Consider the following 22515-nt stretch of genomic DNA (forward strand, 5'->3'; position numbering starts at 1 on the left):
GGTAAATAAAAACAGCATCTTTTTTTCCATTCAACACTATTTCATTTCTAAACAAAATATAGGATATTTGGTACATTAAGAAATGTGTATCATGCTAAGTTTAACTCATTCACTGCCATTGACGGAAAAATACGTCCAATGATGCATTTTTGCTGGGCTGGCAGTGAATGTGTTAAAAGACCTTATCATTAGGGCAATATTGCCAAAAACGTCTAAAAAAGGTGCACACAAAGTAAATTTGAAGCTGTTCTTGAACCATTTGGATTATCAGCATAGGTTGTTGTTGTTGTTGTTTTTAAAAGATAATTTTTGCCACTGGTGGCACATCTGCTTGATGAAATAAATAAACATTGACATTCTTTCTTGTGTTTTAATTGTGGGAATGCTGTAGAATTCCCACATATGTTATTGTGATTTTTATTCTCCACACTTTTTTTTGCCGTGTAACAACTCCCACATAATACTTCCAATTTACACTGTTCAAATTTCAAATAGCTTAAAAAATTGACGCCTCCTGGGGTATTTATCGTCTGATTCCACATTACTTACAGTATTTACACAATTTAGTGTTTAATATCAACTTTTCCCCATTCATTTTCGATGGGACAGACAATGACGTTGTTTCTAAGTATCACTTTCCACGCCCACTTCCATACGTATAACTTATCATCATGACCAGGTGTCTGATCCTGCTTGGTGGCACAGTTGGTAAAGCCCCGTAACCAGGAGGGTATAATTTCATAATTTATCTCTCAATTTACTTCACAAGCATTTCACATGCATTCAAATCTTAGCATTCAGCTATTAGCATTCAGCATTCCAACGCAATTTCTGTAGAAATTGTGCTTAGTCTCGTTCTTAGCAAGTCGCAGTGTCCCATCGCTAGTGAGCTATTTTTAGAACAGACCCCAGTTACTCATTTTGTCCTTGGGGACACGCTTGCACTTACACATGTACACGTATTTATTTATTTATTTATTTAATTTTAGTTTATTTTAAGGACAATAAGCCTCTCTCCTTATTCCTACCCTTCTCTTTGCTTCCCTCCTCCTCGTGCACGACTCCATGTGCACTTTACTGTAGGAGGAGAAGAAAGTTAAAGAGATACTATACTTATTTAGCCATTTTTGGCAGTCAAACATTAATATTTTGCCCATAATAAATTTGATATTTTCATTATTTTTCATGTACAATTAGTACCTTTAAAAACACATTTTGCAACTTTCTGTCGACTGAAAATGACATCACAAGGGCTCAGGTAACCAATCACAGTTCAGCTTGGGAATGTCACATGACCAAACCTAGAAAACAGGTGAGCTGTGACAGGTTACCTGAACCCTTGTGATGTCATTTTCAGTCGACAGCAAGTTGCAAAATGTGCTTTTAAAAGATACTATTTGTACATGAAAAATAATGAAAGGATCAAATTAATTATAGAAAAAATATTAACTTTTTATTGCTATAATGGGCTAAATAAGTGAAGTATCCCTTTAATTGACGGCAGTGCTGGACTGGCCATCTGGCATACAGGGCAGACACCCGGTGGGCCGACGTCTTTTGGGGCCACTACGGTGCGATTTAATTAGTATTTTCCTCTATTTTACCCCAAGAGAGGGAGAAGACCATCAATACAATATAAACAGCAAACTGAACCAGCGGGCTGGCTGGTCTAAGTCAAAATGGCAGGGCCGATTTTTTATTTTTTTTGGTGCCAGTCCAGCCCTGATTGAAGGCAATTAACTTCAAATTGGCTCGTTTATCTAACTCCGCAAGACGAGATAATTACCGGTGACAGACAGTATTAGCGGTTTTCGTCAAACCGGTTATCGGCCCATGTCTAGTTACCGAGTAGAAGATGAAACCAATATTGACACAAATATTTTTCCTGGGAAAATCAATCAGCTCATGGCGTTACCGCACATGCAGGCAAATGTGGAGCAAATTGAAGAGTTGCGTAGCATTTTTAACGAGGCCCGACGAGCGATTCCAAATGAATCACATGCGTAACGGTTGCTTTCTGACGCCCGCGTGATCTCGGCTGTTTGCTCACTCCAGCCTTTGTGAGAAGAGATCTTCCCTCTGGCTTGGAGGATCGGCTATTTATAGTAGACTCATTGTTGTTGCTGTTATGGGACAGTGTGGCCTACTTACATTTGGTGCTGATATTACATTAAAGCAAGTGTTGATGTCACAGCTCATAAGGAATTGTTCTCCCCAGACAAAAAAGCACGGCAAGCCTCTTTGGAGGGGGAGACACTTGGCTGTCAGATGATGGTTTACGAGGTTTCACTTGAAGGCACCACAGGGTAGATATTGCCACATTACTACCGCAATTATCCGATAGGATATTTACATTCTCCAAAGGCGTTATGTTTTATAGCTGGGTGTCTACAGTGTTTGGTAAATCAACATAAATGTTCTAGCTTGAGCAGTTATTACAGTAAATTTAAGAGATAATCATTATTACGTTTCAGAAGTAGGATGATCATTTTGGTTGACCTTCCACTACATACTGATTTATTGACCATTAACAGCCTCACAAATGATATTTAAAGACTTTTTAGGCTTGCTTTTCCAGTTCAAATTCTTCTGTTGTGTATTTGCATGTATGTTTTCTTTTTATTATATTAATCTTTTCTTTTCTATGTCCACTTTCCTTTTGGCTGTTCAATTGTTTTTGTGTGTATATTTTTTTTGTTTGTAAAGCACTTTGTGCTGTATTGCATGTAAGGTGCAATGAATGTATTACTATTATTACTATTATTATTATTACTATTATTACTATTATTATTATTACTATTACTATTATTATTATTAGTAGTAGTAGTAGTAATATGAAAAAAAACAAAAAATATTTTTGTAATTACCAATGCTGTTAACTAAGGGCAGCGGTGATGTGAATTAGCCTAACTCTTCGAAAAATTACTTAAGCGTTGTCAGTACATTATTATAGTATGATTGATTAATATTAACTCATTCACTGCCATTGACGGTTATAGACGTCAAAGTCCCTTTTTTTTTTAAACTGGGCTGGCAGTGAAGGAGTTTTAATTGATTGATTAATATTAAACAATTTATTTCCTTATTTTATTACTACTATTTTTCGATTTAATTATGCATTTAAAAAATTAAACCAAATGAAATTTCATTGTACTTTACAATGGCAATAAATCTATCTTATCTCATATTGTCTATAAATACATTTTATATCGACACCTAAATCGACATTAAAATAATTGCCTGTGTTTTGTTTTGTTTTTCAGATTTTTCAGGAAACAAAAAAATGAACCATTTGCATCATGAGGACATGATTTATGCAAAAAAATAATTTTTGCAAAAAAAAAAATGACAGGCAATTATTTTAAGAGGATGATGACATGAATTTATATGTTCTTCACATCCATCTATCCATCTCACTGCTTATCCTGTTCAGGGTCATGGGTAATCCGAGTTTATCCCAACTGACTGGGCGAGAAGTTGTGCACACAGTAGACTGGTTGTCAGTCAATCACGGGACTCGCTTAATTAATGAACATGTGCCTTGTCGTCGCTAATATATTCCCTCCTGTCAGGGGAAATTAAGCTGTAATGAAGGTCAGAAAAAAAACATGCTAAATCAAGATTATCGAGGATCCTGACGGAAAGGTCGAGGCCTTTTCTGTACATAAATATGTCAGCAAAGCATAGGAGGGGATAAGACAAGTTCAAATGAGCATAGAAACACACAAACAATCTTGATATATGAAAATATGTCCATGTAAATCCTCCAGTGGCTGGAATACATTCTACCGAGTCGTCGCAGCAAAGAAAAGCCCTGCAATGACGAGAGGTGCTAGCCAGCAGCTAGCTCGTGGGCTAACAGGCGTCCATACACACATGGACCGTCTCACTCTGTGTTGTTTCATGTGTGGCTCCACATTACAGAGACACCTCGGGGGAAGTCAACTGTTTATAAAACACGGCAGTACACATTATTCAGCTTGTGGCTCACGTGAAAGAGCACATATGAGCACATACACCCTGCTAGCTAGCTAGCTATAAACTCCACAATTCTTTCTTCACAATTCTAAGGCCAGAGCCGAGAAACAAACCCAAACTTCTGAAGAAGTAGAAGTAGTTATCTTTATAGTGTATATATACGGTACATATTCTCCAATGTGCACTCACAGCAAGCAAGCACTCGGTGTGACTCATGTGGGAAAACTGCAGTTCACCAAGGGAACAAATATGAGGAGGCTGTTTAATTCCCCCTCCTGCCTGAAGCATAGTTGACTTCAAACAAGGAGCAACAAATAATAACAAACTCGCAACCATTTTTTCTTCTTTTAACACCATCCTCTACATGAAAACCATGACGTCTGAGTTCACCAGATGCACTTGGAGGACCAAAATAGCAGAGGATCCACAATAGAAGACGAGATTTAAAAAAAAATAAAAAAAAATAGGAAAGTTGTCTCACTACCTGCTCCAGAATGGAGTTGATCCTGTTCACCTCACAGTCGACGAGGAAGCGTTTCTCCTGCCGACGGTCCATCTCCTCAATGATGCGCCGATACTCGGTGGGGTCCACGATGTTCCCCACTGAGCGAGCTGTCACCTGCCAGTTGTTAGCTACAGCCGACTCCATGATGGCCTGGAGGATGGCAAAACCTGTAACAAGAACATACGGGCACATTTAGCTGCAGCTTCTAACCTTTTAAAATTTATTTCTTGATTTAACTCATTCACTGCCAATGACAACTATAGACGTCAAAAATCCAAGCAAACAGCCAGTGTTAATTTTGAAAAAAAATAAATAAATAAACAAATAAATAAAATTTAATTTAATTTAAAAAAAAAAAAAAAAAAAGACATTTCAATTTAGTTTTAGTTCTAGTCTTCTGACTAAATATAATTAAAGCCTTAGTCATAACTTAGTCACCTGATTGTATTTGAGTTTTAATCCAACCTTTAGTCGACAAAAATAAGGAGCAATTTTAGTCGACTAAATTGACTTCTGGAGGTTGAGACCCAGTTTGTTGACCCAGGTTGAGACCGATAACGATGCACGATGGTAGCACTTAGCAATGAAATTGTTGTCATTGTTGTTATTAATAACAATGGGGATTAATAACTATGAATGAAAACAATGAATAACTAAAACTAAATTCAAATTTCTTGTCAAAATTTGCACTGGCTGGATTTTTGACGTCTATCGTCGTCATTGGCAGTGAATGAGTTCATATGTACCAACATATTTTAAGTCTAATCTGCTTTTGTGTGATGAAGAGATTTTTATTTATTTATTTATTTTAAACGGCATAGGCTACTTTTATACTGTTCTCAGAGGCCGCTAGAAAACGTTTCCCATCCGTACCATGATTGCCGTCAAATTTTTTGACAGTCAAAAATCTCGCCGGGCATCCACGACAATCACGGTATGTCATCTTTGCCCAATCTGTCCCCGTGTTGTTTCATGGCCATCATGTTTTGTCTGAAACGGGCTGCTGCGGCTGCCGAAAACATATGTTGTCGGCTAAAATGTAGTCTAAAATTGCATGAAAATTGTATACAGCATACTGTAACCAAAATAGAACAGTATAGAAATTTCTGCCTTGCGCCATGTTAACAAAAATGAAAGAAAATTGGACATCAGTTTGCATAATTTTAACAAATACAGTGAAGACGATTCACAATTCATCATTCGCCAACTCCCCTAATCGAAATATTGCTGTTGAATCTTACTTTTTGCTGAAAAAATCTCCTTCGACGGTGCTAATGCTATGTTAGCTAACATGCTAACAGCTAACGTGGGCCACCAGCTAATAGCACGACGAAGATCCAAGTAGAGGTCTGACAGTCAAAAATGTGATAAACTGTCCAATAGGGAAGTCATAATTGGTATTTTTATGGACAGCAAACAAACAACATACTGTACATTACGGGTAATGTTGTGAAATGATAGCGCAGCTTCATTGTACTGTTCCATTTGTTTATATATGCTATTCGTTTTCGGCTTTTCAAAAATATAGCTAAATAGGAGCGGCAATCAAAACTGAAATGTACAGTATCACTATAACAGCAGAATTTCTGATCAAACTAATGTCACTGGTTTGTGCTGGTGTATCTAAAAACTGGCAGCTGAGTGGCTAAATCTGCAGTCAAAATGCTGCGCTGAAGAAGCACTTTAGTGAGCACAATAGGTGTACAGGAAGTGAGTGGCAGGTTTACTTTGTCGAGCTCAGTGGGATAGAGTGGGACGAATCAGGTGAGTCACACAGGAAGAAGAGCAGGTGCTAATCTGGCTCAGCAGCAACATTAAATTCACAGAGGCGGTTCAAGAATCATGGTCAGCAGTCAGAACAGGTCGCTGAGCAACTTAGGAAATATTCTGCTGCTTAGTTTGTTTCCACAGTCTAAAACCAGTCATGGTAGGTTTAAGACGACATATTGTACACAAAGGTTCGTACATAGGTTCATAGAAGGAAGATTTTGGTTTTGTATGGCATTCAGTCCGGAAGAACCAGCTAAGTCCAGACAAAGTTGTATTTAAGTCATTTGTTATCCACCCAATTGCTGCCTTTCAGTCCAAGGACAGCGCACAGAAGCCTTGCTGTTATTTATGAACGTACAGGATCGTATTTTATTCGCGGGTCAAAGGAATACAATCGCTACAAACGGTGACTGATTGACTGCAAGCAAGTAGGTCACTGCCACATGCCTGAGGCCATGGACCTTCCACGGACATCAATTCTCGTCGATGTGCTGGGAAAGAATGATTTAAAAGATTTAGAAAATTTTAATTGAATTAACCCTATAATTGTTATAGGAGGCTCCACTAGTCTAAATACGGCATTCTGATTAACATTGCATTTGTGGAATATGAATTAAGCAGCCAAATCCACTTGTTTTCATTGAGTATTTATCAATATTTATCTCAAGGGCGGCCATTTTGCTACTTACTGTCGACTGAAAATGACATCACAGTTGCTCAAGGCTCATGTAACGACCAATCACAGCTCGCCGGTTGTCGGAGTTTGGTCATGTGACGTTCAGAAGCCGAGTCGTGATTGGTCATTTTCAGTGGCAAGTGGCAAAATGGCCGCCCCCAAAGATGAATAAAAACAGGTCGATTTTGCAGCTTTATTTATATTCCAAAAATGAAATATTAATCAGAATGATTTGTTTAGACTAGTGAGAAAATTTGAGGGTTCATTTCACATTTAACTCTTGTAGCCAAAGTTCTTGAATGAAATCTACCTAATGTGTGTACATTCCTGCTAAATCTACCATTTCTATCCAGTAACATTTACAGAATATACAAATTAAACAATGTATACCATGTAATTGGAAGAATAAGTAACTCTGCAGCAAATATTGAATTCAGCTCTGTAAACAAGTAGAAATAAAAACTATAAGGTAGCCACACTAAACTGTAGGCTATTGTATTAAATTCAATGAAAGATACTGTCAAAACGAAAACATCCGAAAGGATGTCACTCATCGCGGCTAATGTGCATTGATCCCAAAATGCATGCACGGTAAAAACAACCAGCTCGTTGCTAGCGGCCCTCCCAGACGGATATGCCGGCTGATCCGTTCCCAATAAACCATCACAGCACAGGGATTCAGGTGACATGATGGCTGGTGACCTTCAGAGTCACGCATTAAAGCAAGCGGCTCCGCAGTCAGCTGTGGCCTTTAAAGGCAAGTGACTCTCGCCGGGCGCCGCCGCGTCGGCCACTCGGGAGGTCGCAGGAGCGTCCCCATGACCGACCGACCGACCGACCCTCCGGGATTTGTGGATAAGAGGCGGCAGATGGCCCCAAACTGGTCCTCAGTCTGACATCGTTCAAGCAGGTCAAACATTAACAAGTCAAAAAATGTGAATATTAGTGGTGGCAGACAAGCGGGAAAAAAAGGCTGAGTCTCTGTGCACCTCCCACTATTAGACTAGAGTTTTATATGTGCTCATTTTTTTTAACCTGACATTAAACTATGCTAAGCAGGATATTTTGGAATCAAGCATTAAAATACTAAAAGAAAAAAAATGTCAAAGGCAACCAGCCAAAGTCTCTTTGGTGAGTATTCGCACTGTTGTGACTTATCAGTCAATGAACAAGTGACAAAGTCTTTTGGTCCTTCTGGTCTTTTGGTTGACTTTGTAAACAGATGGCACCTTTTACAAGCGCCAGCAGGCAGGACGACCATCAAGGACATTTTACCAACTCAATTATTCAGTCCTGCCTTGAAAAAAAAATAATGCTTAGTCCAAATGGAACATTGGATCATTTGACTAGGCAGAAAATTGAGCTGTGATTGGCTGGCGACAAACCCAAAGTGTACAGCGCACCTGTTAAACTAATGAGGATAAGCCGTACAGAAAACAGGTGGATGGCTGTTCTAGTTGGCTTTTCCTGACATTTTTAACATTATATGAAAGTGATTGTCTTTTTAATGCAATTCCATCTCGAGTCAGAAGCGGGTGTGCACACTTGTGCAACTACATTATCTCAGTTTAGTTTCACTTCCCCTTTTGAATATATATTTTCAATTGAATTGTTCAGGTTTAAGGTCACATTACAGGTGGATTTTTATTTATTTTTTAATTATTTATTAATCTTGGTATTTGAACAGGGGTGTGTAGACTTTAACTCATTCACTCCCAGCCATTTTCACAGAAGCAGTCCCTTTCGCTACCGGCTGTTTTACTGGATTTTGACTGATTTTGCAAGGCCCACAGAATATTGTGTTCTATTGCTATAAAAGCATGAAACCTATCAAAAGAAAGATTAAAGTCTCTTCTTTCACCAGGAAAAAAAAAAAAGTATGTTTCTATCTGTTTCCGTTTTGCAGCAATTAGCATGAGGGGAGAACATTTCTGCAACCGTTCTTTGCAGTTGAGAGGCTGCATCAAAGCCTTCTTTATGCTCTAGCGTAAAACAAAACAAAACAAAAAAAACGTATAAATACGTCTTTGGGACACTTTGAACATTGAGAAAAAACTTATGTACAAGTTATTGGGAGCAAATGAGTTAAATCAATTGTAGACCATCACTATACAATATAATTTTGTCTTTAACAGGATGATATTTGGATTATACTAATATTATATTCAATTTAGGGACGTTCAATACCAGTACATGTACTCAGTGAATGAGAAGTAATCAATACCAAGTACAGATACCATGAGTAGTGTTAATACATAAAATTTCCCCTAAAATACAATGGCATTTTAAATATAGCATTTTCCTTAAATTTGCATGAAATTTATGGGAATTTTCTATTTCCCTAATTCAATGTATTTACTGGATTTGCTGTATTTGTTGGAGATTATTCTTAGTGACCAAAAATCTTAAAATAAAATTAAAGAAAACACTTTATATATATATTTTTTTACACAGGGTGTAAAAGAACAAACTGCGGGTCTGTGTGTCGTCTCATCTGTGACTCAGTCATCCTCCCGCCTCCCTTGAGGAGGTGACCTCGTTAAAATCCTAAAGGAGCCATCCGTACCGCGTTGTGCGTCTTAAATCCGAGAACGCTCACACAAAGAGCTCTGGAAATATCCAGTTAGCCTAACAAGCTGCCGTTATTCACGTTGGGCTTCCTATTCCAAATGAGATGGATGGCGCCACTACCCCCGTCGCTCCTGCCAGCGCCCCAAACGAGAACTCATCAAAACAGATCGTTCCCCATCTAACAGCCGCTGCCGTTATTTGCGAACAACATGTTGAGCGTTCGCACCTCTGCTTCCTGTTTGCGGCGGCGCCGTGTGATCATTGTCAACTTGTAAAAATCAAATGGACAAAGAGAGGCGACTAACAAACAAAGCGCTCTTTCAAATGGAACGCCAGCCCCCTTTCTCCGCTCGCTCTCATCCTCTCTTCTTAAAGGAAAGAAAAACAACGTTTTCTCTTGGGGCGAGGGAAGCGCATGTCACATCAATCTCTTTCATAATGCATAAAGAAGTCTGCTGTAATGGCTTTTTCGTTATCCTGAAAGCGATAGTCCTGAAATAGATGAGGGAAGAGAGGCGGTAAACTGAGCAGAGCTTCACAACGGATGTGGGGGGGGGGGGGGGGGGTTGGTTGTCTTTTAACTCATTAACTGCCATTGACGGAAAAACACGTCAAATGATGCATCTTTGCTGGACTGGCAGTGAATGTGTTAATACCGTAGTCACCTGCGCAGATTAGATATGATGAGCTGGATGTTAGGAAGAGGAAAGCGTGCAATCCATGAGTAAAAAAAATAAACAAACGGGTGGATTTGACAGCTGACAATGCGCCGTTGCCTGCTTTGTGACGCAGGCCGCTCACAAAGGTTTTGCTGACTCGTCTGTTCCTTGCGTCCCTCGCTCGCCGCCTCCGTACACTTTTGGTTTACTCCTCCGCTCCATTGCAGCCATTTGACGACGGGACAACCGGCCGAGAGATGGAAAATTTGGCCCCAGTCGTCATCTTCCTCCTGGCCTGTGCTCAACCAAAGCAGCAGGAGGGAAAATACTTTGAAGTACAAGCAGAATTAAACCAGAGCTCTGTAGCTAATATAAAAATAGCAGCCTCCTGTATATTCATGTGTCATCTCACGCATGAGTGCACAGAACCCCAGGCCAGGATCTTTGGCTTGCATACACTTTAAATGCAGCAATCTCAACGACTATTGTGCTGATCTTGCAAAAAAAAAAAAAAGGCATATCTTCTCCTCGTCCACTCTCTAATAGGTGTCTGGAAATGTGTGTGACCTGAGGCTCTAACATGGCAGCCTTGTGTAAATGGTCCACAGATCATCACACAGCCCCCAGCAAGAATTTCCGTTAGTGTGTAAAGATGATAACAGTGCTTTTATATTTAAAGACCCCCCCCCCCCCCAATCCTGTATTGTACAACTGATAGACCAAACATGGGTCACTTTTTTCATGAGCTACTGTCAACTCAATTATTTTTTATATATACATATAAGGCATATTTCGCTCAAATCTTTCAAAAGATAAAATTTAAAAAAAGACGAGATGTTTGTCAAAACGAAAAATCGGTTATGTCTTTAGTGAATAGGACCCTGAATGTTTAATCTGGGTTTTGTTTTTTGTTTTTTATATATATTTTTTTTTTTAGATAAAATATTCCTCAAATGAATTAATGGTTAAATAAAAATCATAATTAAATATTCAAATTTGTTGTCAGAAAAAGAGAGATGAAAGGTAGACAAAAAAGTTCTTAAAAATACCTAAAAATGTCCAAACATTGACTGTAAAAAAGTAGAAAAATGACAAAAAATGTAAAAAATAAAATAAAATAAAAAAAATAAATAATAAAAAAATAGAAGAGATGCAGAAAATTACCATATGTCCATAAAATTGCCAAAAATGTCAGAAATTTATCAGAAAGGCAGAAAAGTGTAAAAATGTATGAAAAATAAAGTGTGAAAAATTACAACAACTAGAAATGGAAGCCAAAAGGTAGAAAAAAATGAATCTATGTATTGAATGCTGCATATTTTTCTGTTATTGTGCATCTCTGCTCTCAGTACTAACTCACTGTTTCCTTCAAAACAATCTTCAAATGTTTTGCGGCTTCAGACAGATTTTTGCTTATTTATTTGGCCTAACGTGGCTCTTTTGAAAGGAAAGGTTGCTGACCCCCGAGGTAGAGAACCTATAGTTCAAACCAAACATGGTGAAGCGGCATTTTGCCGTTATGCTGCACAAGTCAGACCTAAGTGTGAAAGTTACGACTGAGCACTTTTCAAATCTTTTGAATCATCTGCTTGCAGGATGTTCTTTTAGTCAACTCTTTTATTTCTTTTTGTTTTTAAATGTCTCTTGCTGTTAATTTTTTTTTTAAATGTACTTTTAATGATGTGAAGGACATGAGCATGAAATGTGTCATATGAAGAAAGCTGCCTTGCCTTGCAACACGCAGTGTAACTCTTCATCTACAAAACTGACAAGATTCTCTTGAAACTCTATTACAGTAAAAATGCAGCACAAGTTCATATCTTTGCTAAGCAACTGCATGCTGCCTGTGGACGAGCACATGCATGTTGACAGTGCTGACGGCAATTCACAGAGCAGGGTTGCAGTGGGAGCTGTCCGGGGTCCTGAAGTTCACAACCATCGGCGCGCTGAGGCAAGATCCTTTCAAACTACACAACTTACTGCAGCAAAAGGAATGTAAACAAGTGTGCCAGTGCTACTTCCAGTTTGTAAAGGCATTTTGCAATGCAAGTGTGCTGTAAATTCCGCCACCCGAGACACAGACAAGCACCTACATAATGTAATAAGAGCGCGATTTGCAATTCCACAAACAAAGAGCTTAAGAGTTAAGCAGGTCTTACTGCTGCTACACTTTCCGCCTGGTGACAAGAAGACTTTTGATATCCAGGGGATAACATGGAGTCGGCAAATACTAAATAATCCACGCTAAGAAATATTGGTTTCAAAGTCGCCTTCGAGGTTGCAAAAATCTAGAAGGCATTTTGGTGCACGACGCTGCATGAATGTGAATCCGCACATAATTTAGTAAATACAGCCAGGCAGTCGGGCAGAAAGCCTGCAGCTTTTTGCCGGATGTTTTTTTTTTTTTTTTCCCCCCCCAAGCTGCACTGCCTCTGCATGCGTGGACGTGCATGGATCAATTGGTGCCATTTTGGGCGTCTGTGGAGAGCGGGGCACATTGTATGTTGTATATGTAGTAAAAGCACACAATATTCTGTTTGCCTTGAAAAATGACTTAAAATGCTCGAAATCGGCTGCCACTTTAGGGGGTTGTATTTTTGATAACGTGTGGCAGTAAAAGAGTCGATACTCAAAGTTGTTCAATTTTTGAATGCCTAGTCTAAATATGGATTTGTGCGCATGTTTTATCCAAACATTAAATCCAAAGGTCACATTTTGTTTATACTGCATTTGCAGATGCAAATAAAAGCTAATTGAAATGACTCTTAAAAAGAAGCACACAGGCACATCATCTATTAAATGCAAGAAAAAGGCCCGTGTGTGACCTTGCAGATTTGTTTGTAAAAGTTCCTTTCTCATCGACATGTCTCTGTTTTGGTTACCACTTGAAACATTTGAAAAGCACCATCAAGTCTCTGCTCGCCTATGCTGTCACCATTTTGTTCCCCTTTTACGTTGCCATGTGTTTGTGCCAGGAAAGAGTCCTTGAAGAGGGAAGAAAGAGGCGTTTGAAACTGAAGAGTGGGTATGACGAATCTCTGCAACAGCCCCGATATTATAACCTGGGATAAAAACAGTGTACGCAAAGCTGGAGGCTTGGCTCGTATCTCGTTGATGTGCGTCCACGTCCTTATTGAAGGTGCACTGAAGTGTTTACAGCATGGAACATCTGCTTTCAGGCTTTTTCCACTTTCTGTTAATGAGCTAGCGTGCCTGACTGCTGAGTGCAGCTCTTTAGCAGCGTGCAATTAATCAGATATTTTCTTCAAGAGACCAACGCTGAATGTAAATTATCTACTATCCGGGTTAGGGTTCGTGCAGTTTGACGGAATTGATGGAGTGGAGGGGTGGGGCCATTGCATGAAAAATGAGAGCGATTGAGCTTGTGTTTGAAGGCTAAAGTGCACATAGCGGGTTGACAACACTATGTCAAAGATTAATCGACTTTAGAAGTATCGCTAAATTCATAATTTTTAGAAACAAAAAATTGAAAAAAAAAAATCTTTCCGATTATGCTTATCCTAAGTACTACAATCTTATATTCTTCTCGTTTCATTTATGCTAATATTAGTAGATAAAATGCCATCATATCATTAAACAGAAGACATTTTGAGCCCTATATTTAATGAGTATATTTTTTTATCCCTATTAAAACCCTGATGTATATAATTTGACACATGCATTGCATGGATAATCCATTAGAGGGCAGTATCACCCATGTGATGGCTTTTCCAGACACCTTGCAAGAACGCACCAATCGAGAAAGGAGAGACACCTATACTTATTAATAGTGGGGCAATTTTTTCTGATTTTTGGAAATATGTAATGTATGTATGTATGTAATAATGTGTTTGATATGTGTGTTCATTAATTATATTTTTCACAGTTATAAATCGTGACCAGATGTATCAAGTATGACACAAATCAATTTTTGTTGTTGTTTGTTCAAAAGGACCAATAAATATTTTATTTATAAAGAATCAGAATTTTCTCTCATAGATTTCATGATTCAGTCTTTGGCTTAAAGTAAGCCAATGATGATACTGACATTAAAAAAAAAAAATGCATATGAGCTATTAGGCATGTATTAGGGTGCGGGGTGGAGCATTATTTTTGGCTAAATGAAACTGCTCATTATGACTTTGGATTAAGTACAATTTGCAGTAAATCATCAAAGCATTAATAAACCTGGCAAAGTTCAACTCGAGTGGCCAGCTGGTGAAGTCCAGATGTTGCCCAGTTCGAGAGGTCTTTTTTTTTTTTTGCCAGCAGGCTGTTAAATGAGGACATTTCAAAGCTAGTACAAGCACTGCAAGTGGATGACGTCACACTGCAGCAGCTCTCATTTTTTATTTTATTTTTTTGTTTAATGAAACTGCTGTCTTGAGGAGACTGGCTGTCTGAGTTTCCTCCTTTTGTCTCACTTATGATCATCAAACAATAAATTGTTGCGGTGAGAAGTGGGCTGCATGAGGCAGCACTAAGGGGGGAAAACGAAGCTCATTATTTCCGAATCATAGTTGGCGTGTCAGTTCCTTTTAGATCAACTGCAGACTGCTGTCACCGAGAGACGTTGCCAACATTAATGTGCACTTGATACACTTTCCAGTTTGAAGTATAATTTTGGAAATTAAACGTGCGGCTCATACATGAATGCATTTAATGGTTTCAATGGGATTCTGTTTTGGTCATGCGTTGAAAATCCAATTTTACAGTTACAGTTTTGGATGGCTGTTAAGCCTTCAGAAAAAATATATCTTTTTTTAGGGATGTTTGGCGATTAATTTTGTTTATTGTAATTAATTGCATGACTTCCATAGTTAACTTACAATTAATGACAAATTTTGTATCTGTTCTAAATGTCCAATAAAATCTGAGTATTCATACTCGTTAATATAAAAGTGGGGAAAAAATGTTAAACTAATAGAAATACTGCTGCATCATTGATACAGTAATTTGATAATTCATAAAACTGAGTTAAAAAAAAAAAAGACGTACTGTATTGTATAAAACAAGTGTGATATTGATTTGTATTGAGGTCATTTTTCTGCCACGAGATGTCATAATTCCATTTGGAAGATGGTGACAGCTCAGTGCATTTTTCTTTTCATATTATGAGCTACCTAATCTTTAACATGAAGTACCTTGTGAAATTCTGCACATTTTAAAAATTGTAAAATACAACTTGAAACCCATTCTCCACAAATATATGCATTATTATCAAATTTATTGCTGCTAAATTTTGACGTGGACGTGTCTGCTACAGGGGGGGGAAAAAAATAGTGGCGTTAAAGGAACTTTAAATTAATTCAAAATTAACACTAATTTTGACACCCATATTTTTTTTTAACCTGGATTTGATCATAAAGTTCTAGTTTATTTTTCAATAAAGAAGGGTTTAGTGAATGCGCATAGAAAACTGGTGGGGTTCATACACCAAACAGGGTTAAGAAGCACTGCTCAAACAGCTGGTTAATTGTCTAAGTATTTTGTCTCAATACTTTTGTCTGTGCATCTGCAGAGAACCTGAGCTGCTCAATCCCACTCCTGCCCCTTTCCTCTTCCGTTGATGAAAGTGGAGCTGCCATGTGAATGAGTGGTGATTGCGTTGCCGCAAAAGCCCAACAGGGAGGAGGCGGCCAAAATAGGAAGGCTAACGTGCCTCTCAGTAAACACAAGCTGTGCGGCATGTGGGAATCCATCCTAAGCTGCAGTGTTTACACTGCGTCTGGCTGCGGAGCGCTAAAGACGGTTGGCCAACAAAGTTGCACGATCGGGAGGAGCGATGGGGGCCCGCGTCATGATGCACTTCGGAGAAGGATGATTGCGCTCAGGGGAGGTTACGCACTCCTTAATCATTTTGTCACCGTCTCACCAGCGGCCTAATTATCAGCTTCTGCAATCTGCCACCGAAAGGTGGCGGCCAGCTCAATGAAACAAACGTCCCCGCCCACCCGGATTTGAGATGATCCTTCTAACGAGTTCAAACATGACTCACTTTTGGAGTGTTATGGGGGTAGAAAGGGATTTTAAGAAAAGTGATTCTGCTGATCTGTTCTGCTGATGTTACCAAATATCTCTTTGAGAGTCAGTTGCATGAGTGAGCAGATGATTAGACACCCACCTGAAAGCGAAATATGTAAAGTGAGGCGGGGGAAGCAATGGAAAAAGGAGTGCTCTTGTCCTAGAAATGCTCTGTGTCAGTTTTAAAAATACTTGGAGCATGCACTTGTGAACACGTCGGCACATTTAGGAGCAGCAGAATGTTCTAGATGTAACTTTAGAGGTGCTCAGCACCTCATCACAATTTAAAACAGTCAGTATATTGCAATCAATAAATTATTAAAACATCATTCATTTTCGATACTGCTTGTTCAAGGTAACAGGGCGCTGAAGCCTATTCTAGATGATATCAGGCAAAAGGCAGACGACACTTTGGACTGGTTTCTTATTACAGTCGTTATGGAGGACCAAAAATGCCCCAAAAAAATAAAAAAAATAAAATAAAATAAAAAAAATAAATAAAATAAAAGAATAAATAAAAGTGAAAATAAAAAGAAAATTAAATACAAAAAATAATGTATTTCCATTTGTATTTTTACTTTTTGTTTTTATGTTTGAGTCTAATTTTTTACATTTATTTTTAACTTTTGCATCCTCCTGACTACCAGCAATTCAAATTTGTCCACTGTAGTGGACATTTTTTAAACCTGAATATCTCCCACCCAGTGCATACGATTGAATTAACTCCTTTTGTGCTCTATAGAGGACATTCTGAGCTTTCCAATGATACCAAATGTGTAGGTGTGGGGCTTTGCTATCTATGATTGCATCATAAAAGAAAATGGCTTCCCTCAGTGCAAGCACTTTTTAGGGAAGAGGAAACGTGTATAACACTTTTTATTGAACAAATTTAGTCTTTAAATGTTGTTAGCATGTTTTCTAAAAGACTCTTAAGAACATATTAAAGTATTGCTTGAATTATTTTTACTGTATTTGAGCCTAGCATTTACGTTTTAAAAAAAAAAAAAATAATAATAAAAATGTCCTCTGTAGTGGACACATCATAGCTTAAAAATAAAAACTTTTTTGTCAAAATTTTCTTTTACAGTATTCCAGTTACTTTACAAAGATTGGGGAATACCATAATAAACATAATTGGACAATATTTTTTTTTTCCTCGTAGTCAGGAGGCTATACAAGTTTTTATTTTCACTTGGCATTTTTGGTCCTCCACATAGTCAGTGACCAATAAAATAGCAACCTTCAATTAAGAGTAGGGGTGCGCCGATTTATCGGCCCCGATTTCCTTAATTTTGGAAGATCGCAATTAACCTAAGAAACATGATTTTTCAAATGAAGGAAGGAAAGCTGGAAGCCAGTTTTGAACCCACAGAACGTTGAGCCAAATTTAACAACAAGTCTGTAAAGAGTTGGCCTACATGAGGGGAGCAAGGATCGCGCCGCATTTGAAGAGGTTTAAAAAAACTACGCTATATCTTGATGTAATCCTATTAAGCAAATCGAAATGACAAAAAGCTAAATGATAATCGGAGGGTGTTGAGGATTAGAAAGAGACGGCAGATGGACCGCACCTGTGGTCGACTCACTTCACGGGACGCAAGGAGCGATTGAACGCCACCCAGCCAGACATTCAGACGTTATAATGAAGCAATTCAGAGTCGTTAAAGGCATAGATTCAAATGCATCCGATGATTGAGGAGAGTGGATTTACATATGAGAGACTCATCATGCACACTGTATAATTAAGAACAGATGTGCGGCACGGCTCATCTGTCTTCTGCTGGATGTCGGTTTTTGCGAATGCAAGCAGCTCTTACCTCTATCCGTGTCGTAAAGGTAGACAAACTTCTCCCACTTGTAATGGTCCAGTAGACTGAGAACGGCGCCTCGTAAGCCAGGCCTCATCTGGATGACAAACTGCGCGTCCGCGTCGATGGGGAAGCTGGGTGTGATGAAGGAGGTGTGCAGCGCCCCGCAGAAGGAGGTCAGCGTGTTCATGGACTTCCTGTCGTAGAAGCCGAAGATGGCGTAGACTCCTCGGGAGAACTGAGAGCAGACTGGTGACACAGACAAGAGATTGGCGTCACTGCAGGGACACTCAAGAATTACCTTTACTCAGTGGTGAACCCTCAGGGCCAGCTAGGCCTAAATACTATCAGAAGTACCGACCTACATTTCAAAATGTCAATTCTGATACTTGTTCAATGAAATTGTACATTTCCAACAGTCCATTCTCTTCACTTGTCTAACTTTTATGACATGTATATTGCCCAAAATCAACAGGAAGTGACCCAATATCAACAGGAAGTGACCAGAAACAACCCACAATCAACAGGAAGTGCCCCAATATCAACAGGAAGTGACCCAGAGGTAGCCTAAAACCTACAGGAAGTGACCTGATATCAAAAGGAAGTGATCCAATATCAACAGGAAGTGACCCAGAAACAACCCACAATCAACAGGAAGTGCCCCAGAGGTAGCCTAAAATCTACAGTAAGTGACCTGATATCAAAAGGAAGTGATCCAATATCAACAGGAAGTAACCCAGAGGTAGCCTAAAATCTACAGGAAGTGACCTGTTATCAAAAGGAAGTGGTCCAATATCAATAGGAAGTGACCCAGAAACAACAGGAAGTGCCCCAATATCAACAGGAAGTGACCCAGAGGTAGCCTACAATCTACAGGAAGCGACCTGATATCAAAATGAAGTGATCCAATATCAACAGGAAGTGACCCATGGTAGCCTAAAATCTACAGGAAGTGACCTGATATCAAAAGGAAGTGATCCAATATCAACAGGAAGTGATCCAATATCAACAGGAAGTGACCTAGTATTGCTTCCTTCCTTGTGTTTTGGCTGTACTGTTTCCGGTATGTGCATATGGATGTTGAATAATAACTCAAAAAGTTGGCTCGGTCCATTCTTGACCCAATTTGGATCATTTTTGACCCACTGTTTTTACAGTGTACAGCCAAGTTCGACTAGCAAAGACATCTGTTAAAATCTTCACACCATAACACAATTAATAATACACATCTCTGGAGAGTTTGATGCATTCTATTGATATGTTTCATATTTTTTGTCATGTTATTATAAAAGAACTTTAATTCTGAACTGCTCCAATTGATGTGTGTGGCACAATTGTTCGCTGTTATATCATGTTTATGTACAGTATTCATTAGGGATGGGTTTCAAAAGATGGACATTTGAGAAAGGTCTGCTCCATATTGCAAATATGTATGTGAGCCTGAATAGGATAAATGCTCGAAAACATATGGATTACAAATCATTAATGAAATCGTTCTCCACCAAAGTAATGGTGGCATGTTTGGTCCCGTGCGTGGCCATGTTCGGAAGCTCCATGCCCTCCATTTGTCCTTGGGCTTTACTGCATTGGGTAATCAGCTAAACTAATGGAGAAATCAGTCCCCACCCAGAAACAAGAGAATGCAAATGTGCAAGCGCTAGGCTGTGCTGAACTGCAGTTTCGATGATTTATGCAGAGTCCAATCCTCTGCTATGCGCAGGTCCATGGAAACGGGCTGCAGTCATAAATACTGAGCCGTAGACCCGTGTTTGCTAAAAGGTGTTAGCTATCTGGTTTACTGGAACAACATCAAACCAGAGCGATAGCCCATTTCTTACGGAGTCTCGAGAGTTGATAACGTCTTAGTTTAAAATTAGGGATGGGCGAGTACCGATACCAGGTATCGGTATGGGGCCGATACCAGCCTTTTTTCAAGTACTCGAGTACTCGTGACGCAGACGAGTACAAGCGAGCGATGGCAGAGGGGGAAGACGTTAAGTGAGTCCTCCTTGCCTGTAACTGGCAGCAGTTTTTCACCAAAACTTCACCGGTTTGGAAATACTTCAAAATTGTGAATCTTAAACTAAAAGAGCATTTTTGTGTTTTATTTTGAGCGTTAAGACTATTCAGGAGTAATAAAGGAGTATAAAAAAAATAAAATAAAAAAAATAAAAAAAAAAACCTATTCAGGAGTGACTTTGCTGGGGGTTTTTTTGTCAAAATTAAAGGAAATATATTTGTTTAAAAATATCTTTTAGTGATTTTTTTTTTAATCGTCAAAATGTACTACTGGTATCAGTGAGTACTGAGGGTCTGAGTATCTGTCTGAAAAAAAGTGGTATCGAACATCCCTATTTAAAACCTTTTGTTTTTATTTTTAATTATATCAATTTTAACTGGTTTTGCTAGTAGCCTTTTACTAGGCTCCATTTTTACCTCATTTCATTTCCGACATGATTGACTCCCTATCAATTCCACACAATTAAACATTTCCTTAATAATCAAGTCAATGTTTTATTGATTTTTATGCCTATAGCTATTAAGGACAGTCTGATGTTCCGTAAAAGATGATTGCAGGTGAATATGCAGTTTTCTTCATTGTGGGACTTACCTATATTAGTAGTTGAATTCAGGCCTTGTCAGTTCAATACAAAACAGACAATTTTTTAATTGAAGCCACAGCACTTGCTATTCAGGTCATGTTGCACATGGAAAATTAAATATATCCATAAGAACGGCTCTCGGGCCATAAATCATCCAATTCGACATGGTGCTAAAATTTTTGGATAGAGAGTCTTTCTCCTGTGGGAACAATGCAACTATGAAGTTGAAGTATAGTCTACAAAAAAAAGATACGTGTCATTTGTTTTATCACCTAAAGGAGGTAGAGCTTTTTTTTTTTTTTTTTACTTCTTGTACCACTGCCCAGAATACTAACACAGGTTTTATCGACAAGATGAGGTGCCCTCATTATGGGAGTTAGTGTGGTGTAATGTTTTTTGGGTTTGTCAGGGTCTCGCCCAGGTTGTAACTCTCTTCTTGGGCCTGCTATAAATTCTCCTTTAAATGTGTCACACTGCAGCATGTGACGATGTATACTGTAATGTACAATGGATGATGTATAAATATTCAATACTGGTATAAAGAATCTTTTGCTGGGCTCCATCCAGCCATCCATTTTATACGCCGCTTATGTTTTTTGACGGTCATCGGTAGCTCAGCTGACTTTGGGCGAAAAGCGAATTACACCCTATTTACGCTAATGATGCTCAATTTTCATTCATATACAGTATTAACATGCATTTGTTCAAAATATGCTTTATTATTAGGGCGTACTGTCTTCTAAATGTTTCAATTTTAAGATTCCGCTCTATCTTCACTCTTGCTCACCATGCATACCACCACCTGCAATCTATGTCCCCGCATTTTTACGAAAGGTCGCCATTTTTTTGGGCACAGTTTACATGATTTTTTTTCACCTGTGTTTAGTCTGTTTTACCATTTAACTCATTCACTGCCTTTGACAAGTATACTTGTCAATTGTATTTTTTAGAGCGGTGCTAAATGGGGGCGAATCTGATTATGCTCCACTGTAAATATCAAACTTGGAAACAACTTTACTGATGCCCAACCACCGGTAGATGACATCATAGCCCCATTTTATAGGAAATAAACACAGTTTCAGAGTCCATGGGAGAAATGGCTGTATTTTGGCAAACCTACATTTTTCTGCTGTCAATTATAAAAGAACGGGACGGGACAAAAAGTAGGGAGTCTATTCTGTTATTTGGTAGATTCGGTTTATATATAATTATTGAATGGAATATCACGTGAGTATTGGAAATGTAAAAATTTTCTATAATGACTGGCAGTGAATGAGTTAAAAGTCATGTGTAGGGATGGGCGAGTACCGATACCAGGTATCGGTATGGGGCCAATACTAGCCTTTTTTCAAGTACTCGAGTACTCGTGACGCAGACGAGTACAAGCGAGCGATGGCAGAGGGGGAAGACGTTAAGTGAGTCCTCCTTGCCTGTAACTGGCGCTAGCTTGCAGCAGTTTTTCACCAAAGCTTCACCGGGTTGGAAATACTTCAAAATTGTGAATCTTAAACTAAAAGAGCAATTTTGTGTTTTATTTTGAGCGTTAAGACGATTGAAGAGTGACTGTGCTGTTTTTTGGGTCAAAATTAAAGAAAATATATTTGTTTAAAAATATATTTTCGTGATTTTTTTTATTTGTCAAAAAAAAAAAAAGAAATTTCAATTTAGTTTTAGTTATAGTCTTCTGACTAAATTTAATTAAAGCCTTAGTCATAACTTAGTCACCTAATTGTATTTGAGTTTTAATCCAACTTTAGTTGACAAAAATAAGGAGCAATTGACTTCTGGAGGTCGAGACCCAGTTTGTGGTCTCAGTAAGACCAAGACCAATCACTATGCACGATGGTAGCACTTAGCAATGAAATTGTTGTCATCGTTGTTATTAATAACAATGAGGATTAATAACTATGAATGAAAACAA

General features: G+C 38.5%; 1 protein-coding gene across 8 annotated transcripts in view; it reads right to left on the reverse strand.

Moving 5' to 3' along the window:
* LOC144006192 (glutamate receptor 3) overlaps nucleotides 1–22515 on the reverse strand; it is a 66651-nt gene that overhangs the window by 32804 nt on the left and 11332 nt on the right. For 7 of the 8 annotated variants that reach the window (XR_013279756.1, XR_013279757.1, XM_077504913.1 and 4 more), the window contains 2 exons: nucleotides 18001–18240; nucleotides 4463–4650 (listed from right to left, as the gene is read on the reverse strand). Coding sequence is in view for 6 of the 8 variants with exons in the window: in XM_077504913.1 (XP_077361039.1) it covers nucleotides 4463–4650; nucleotides 18001–18240 (428 nt within the window). In the remaining 2 variants the exon portion in view is untranslated. Of the gene's footprint in view, nucleotides 1–4462; nucleotides 4651–9726; nucleotides 9928–18000; nucleotides 18241–22515 lie in introns of those variants that run through there. The other variant, XM_077504917.1, reaches the window with a different exon arrangement.

The sequence above is a fragment of the Festucalex cinctus genome, chromosome 18, assembly GCF_051991245.1.
Source record: "Festucalex cinctus isolate MCC-2025b chromosome 18, RoL_Fcin_1.0, whole genome shotgun sequence".
NCBI lineage: Eukaryota > Metazoa > Chordata > Actinopteri > Syngnathiformes > Syngnathidae > Festucalex > Festucalex cinctus.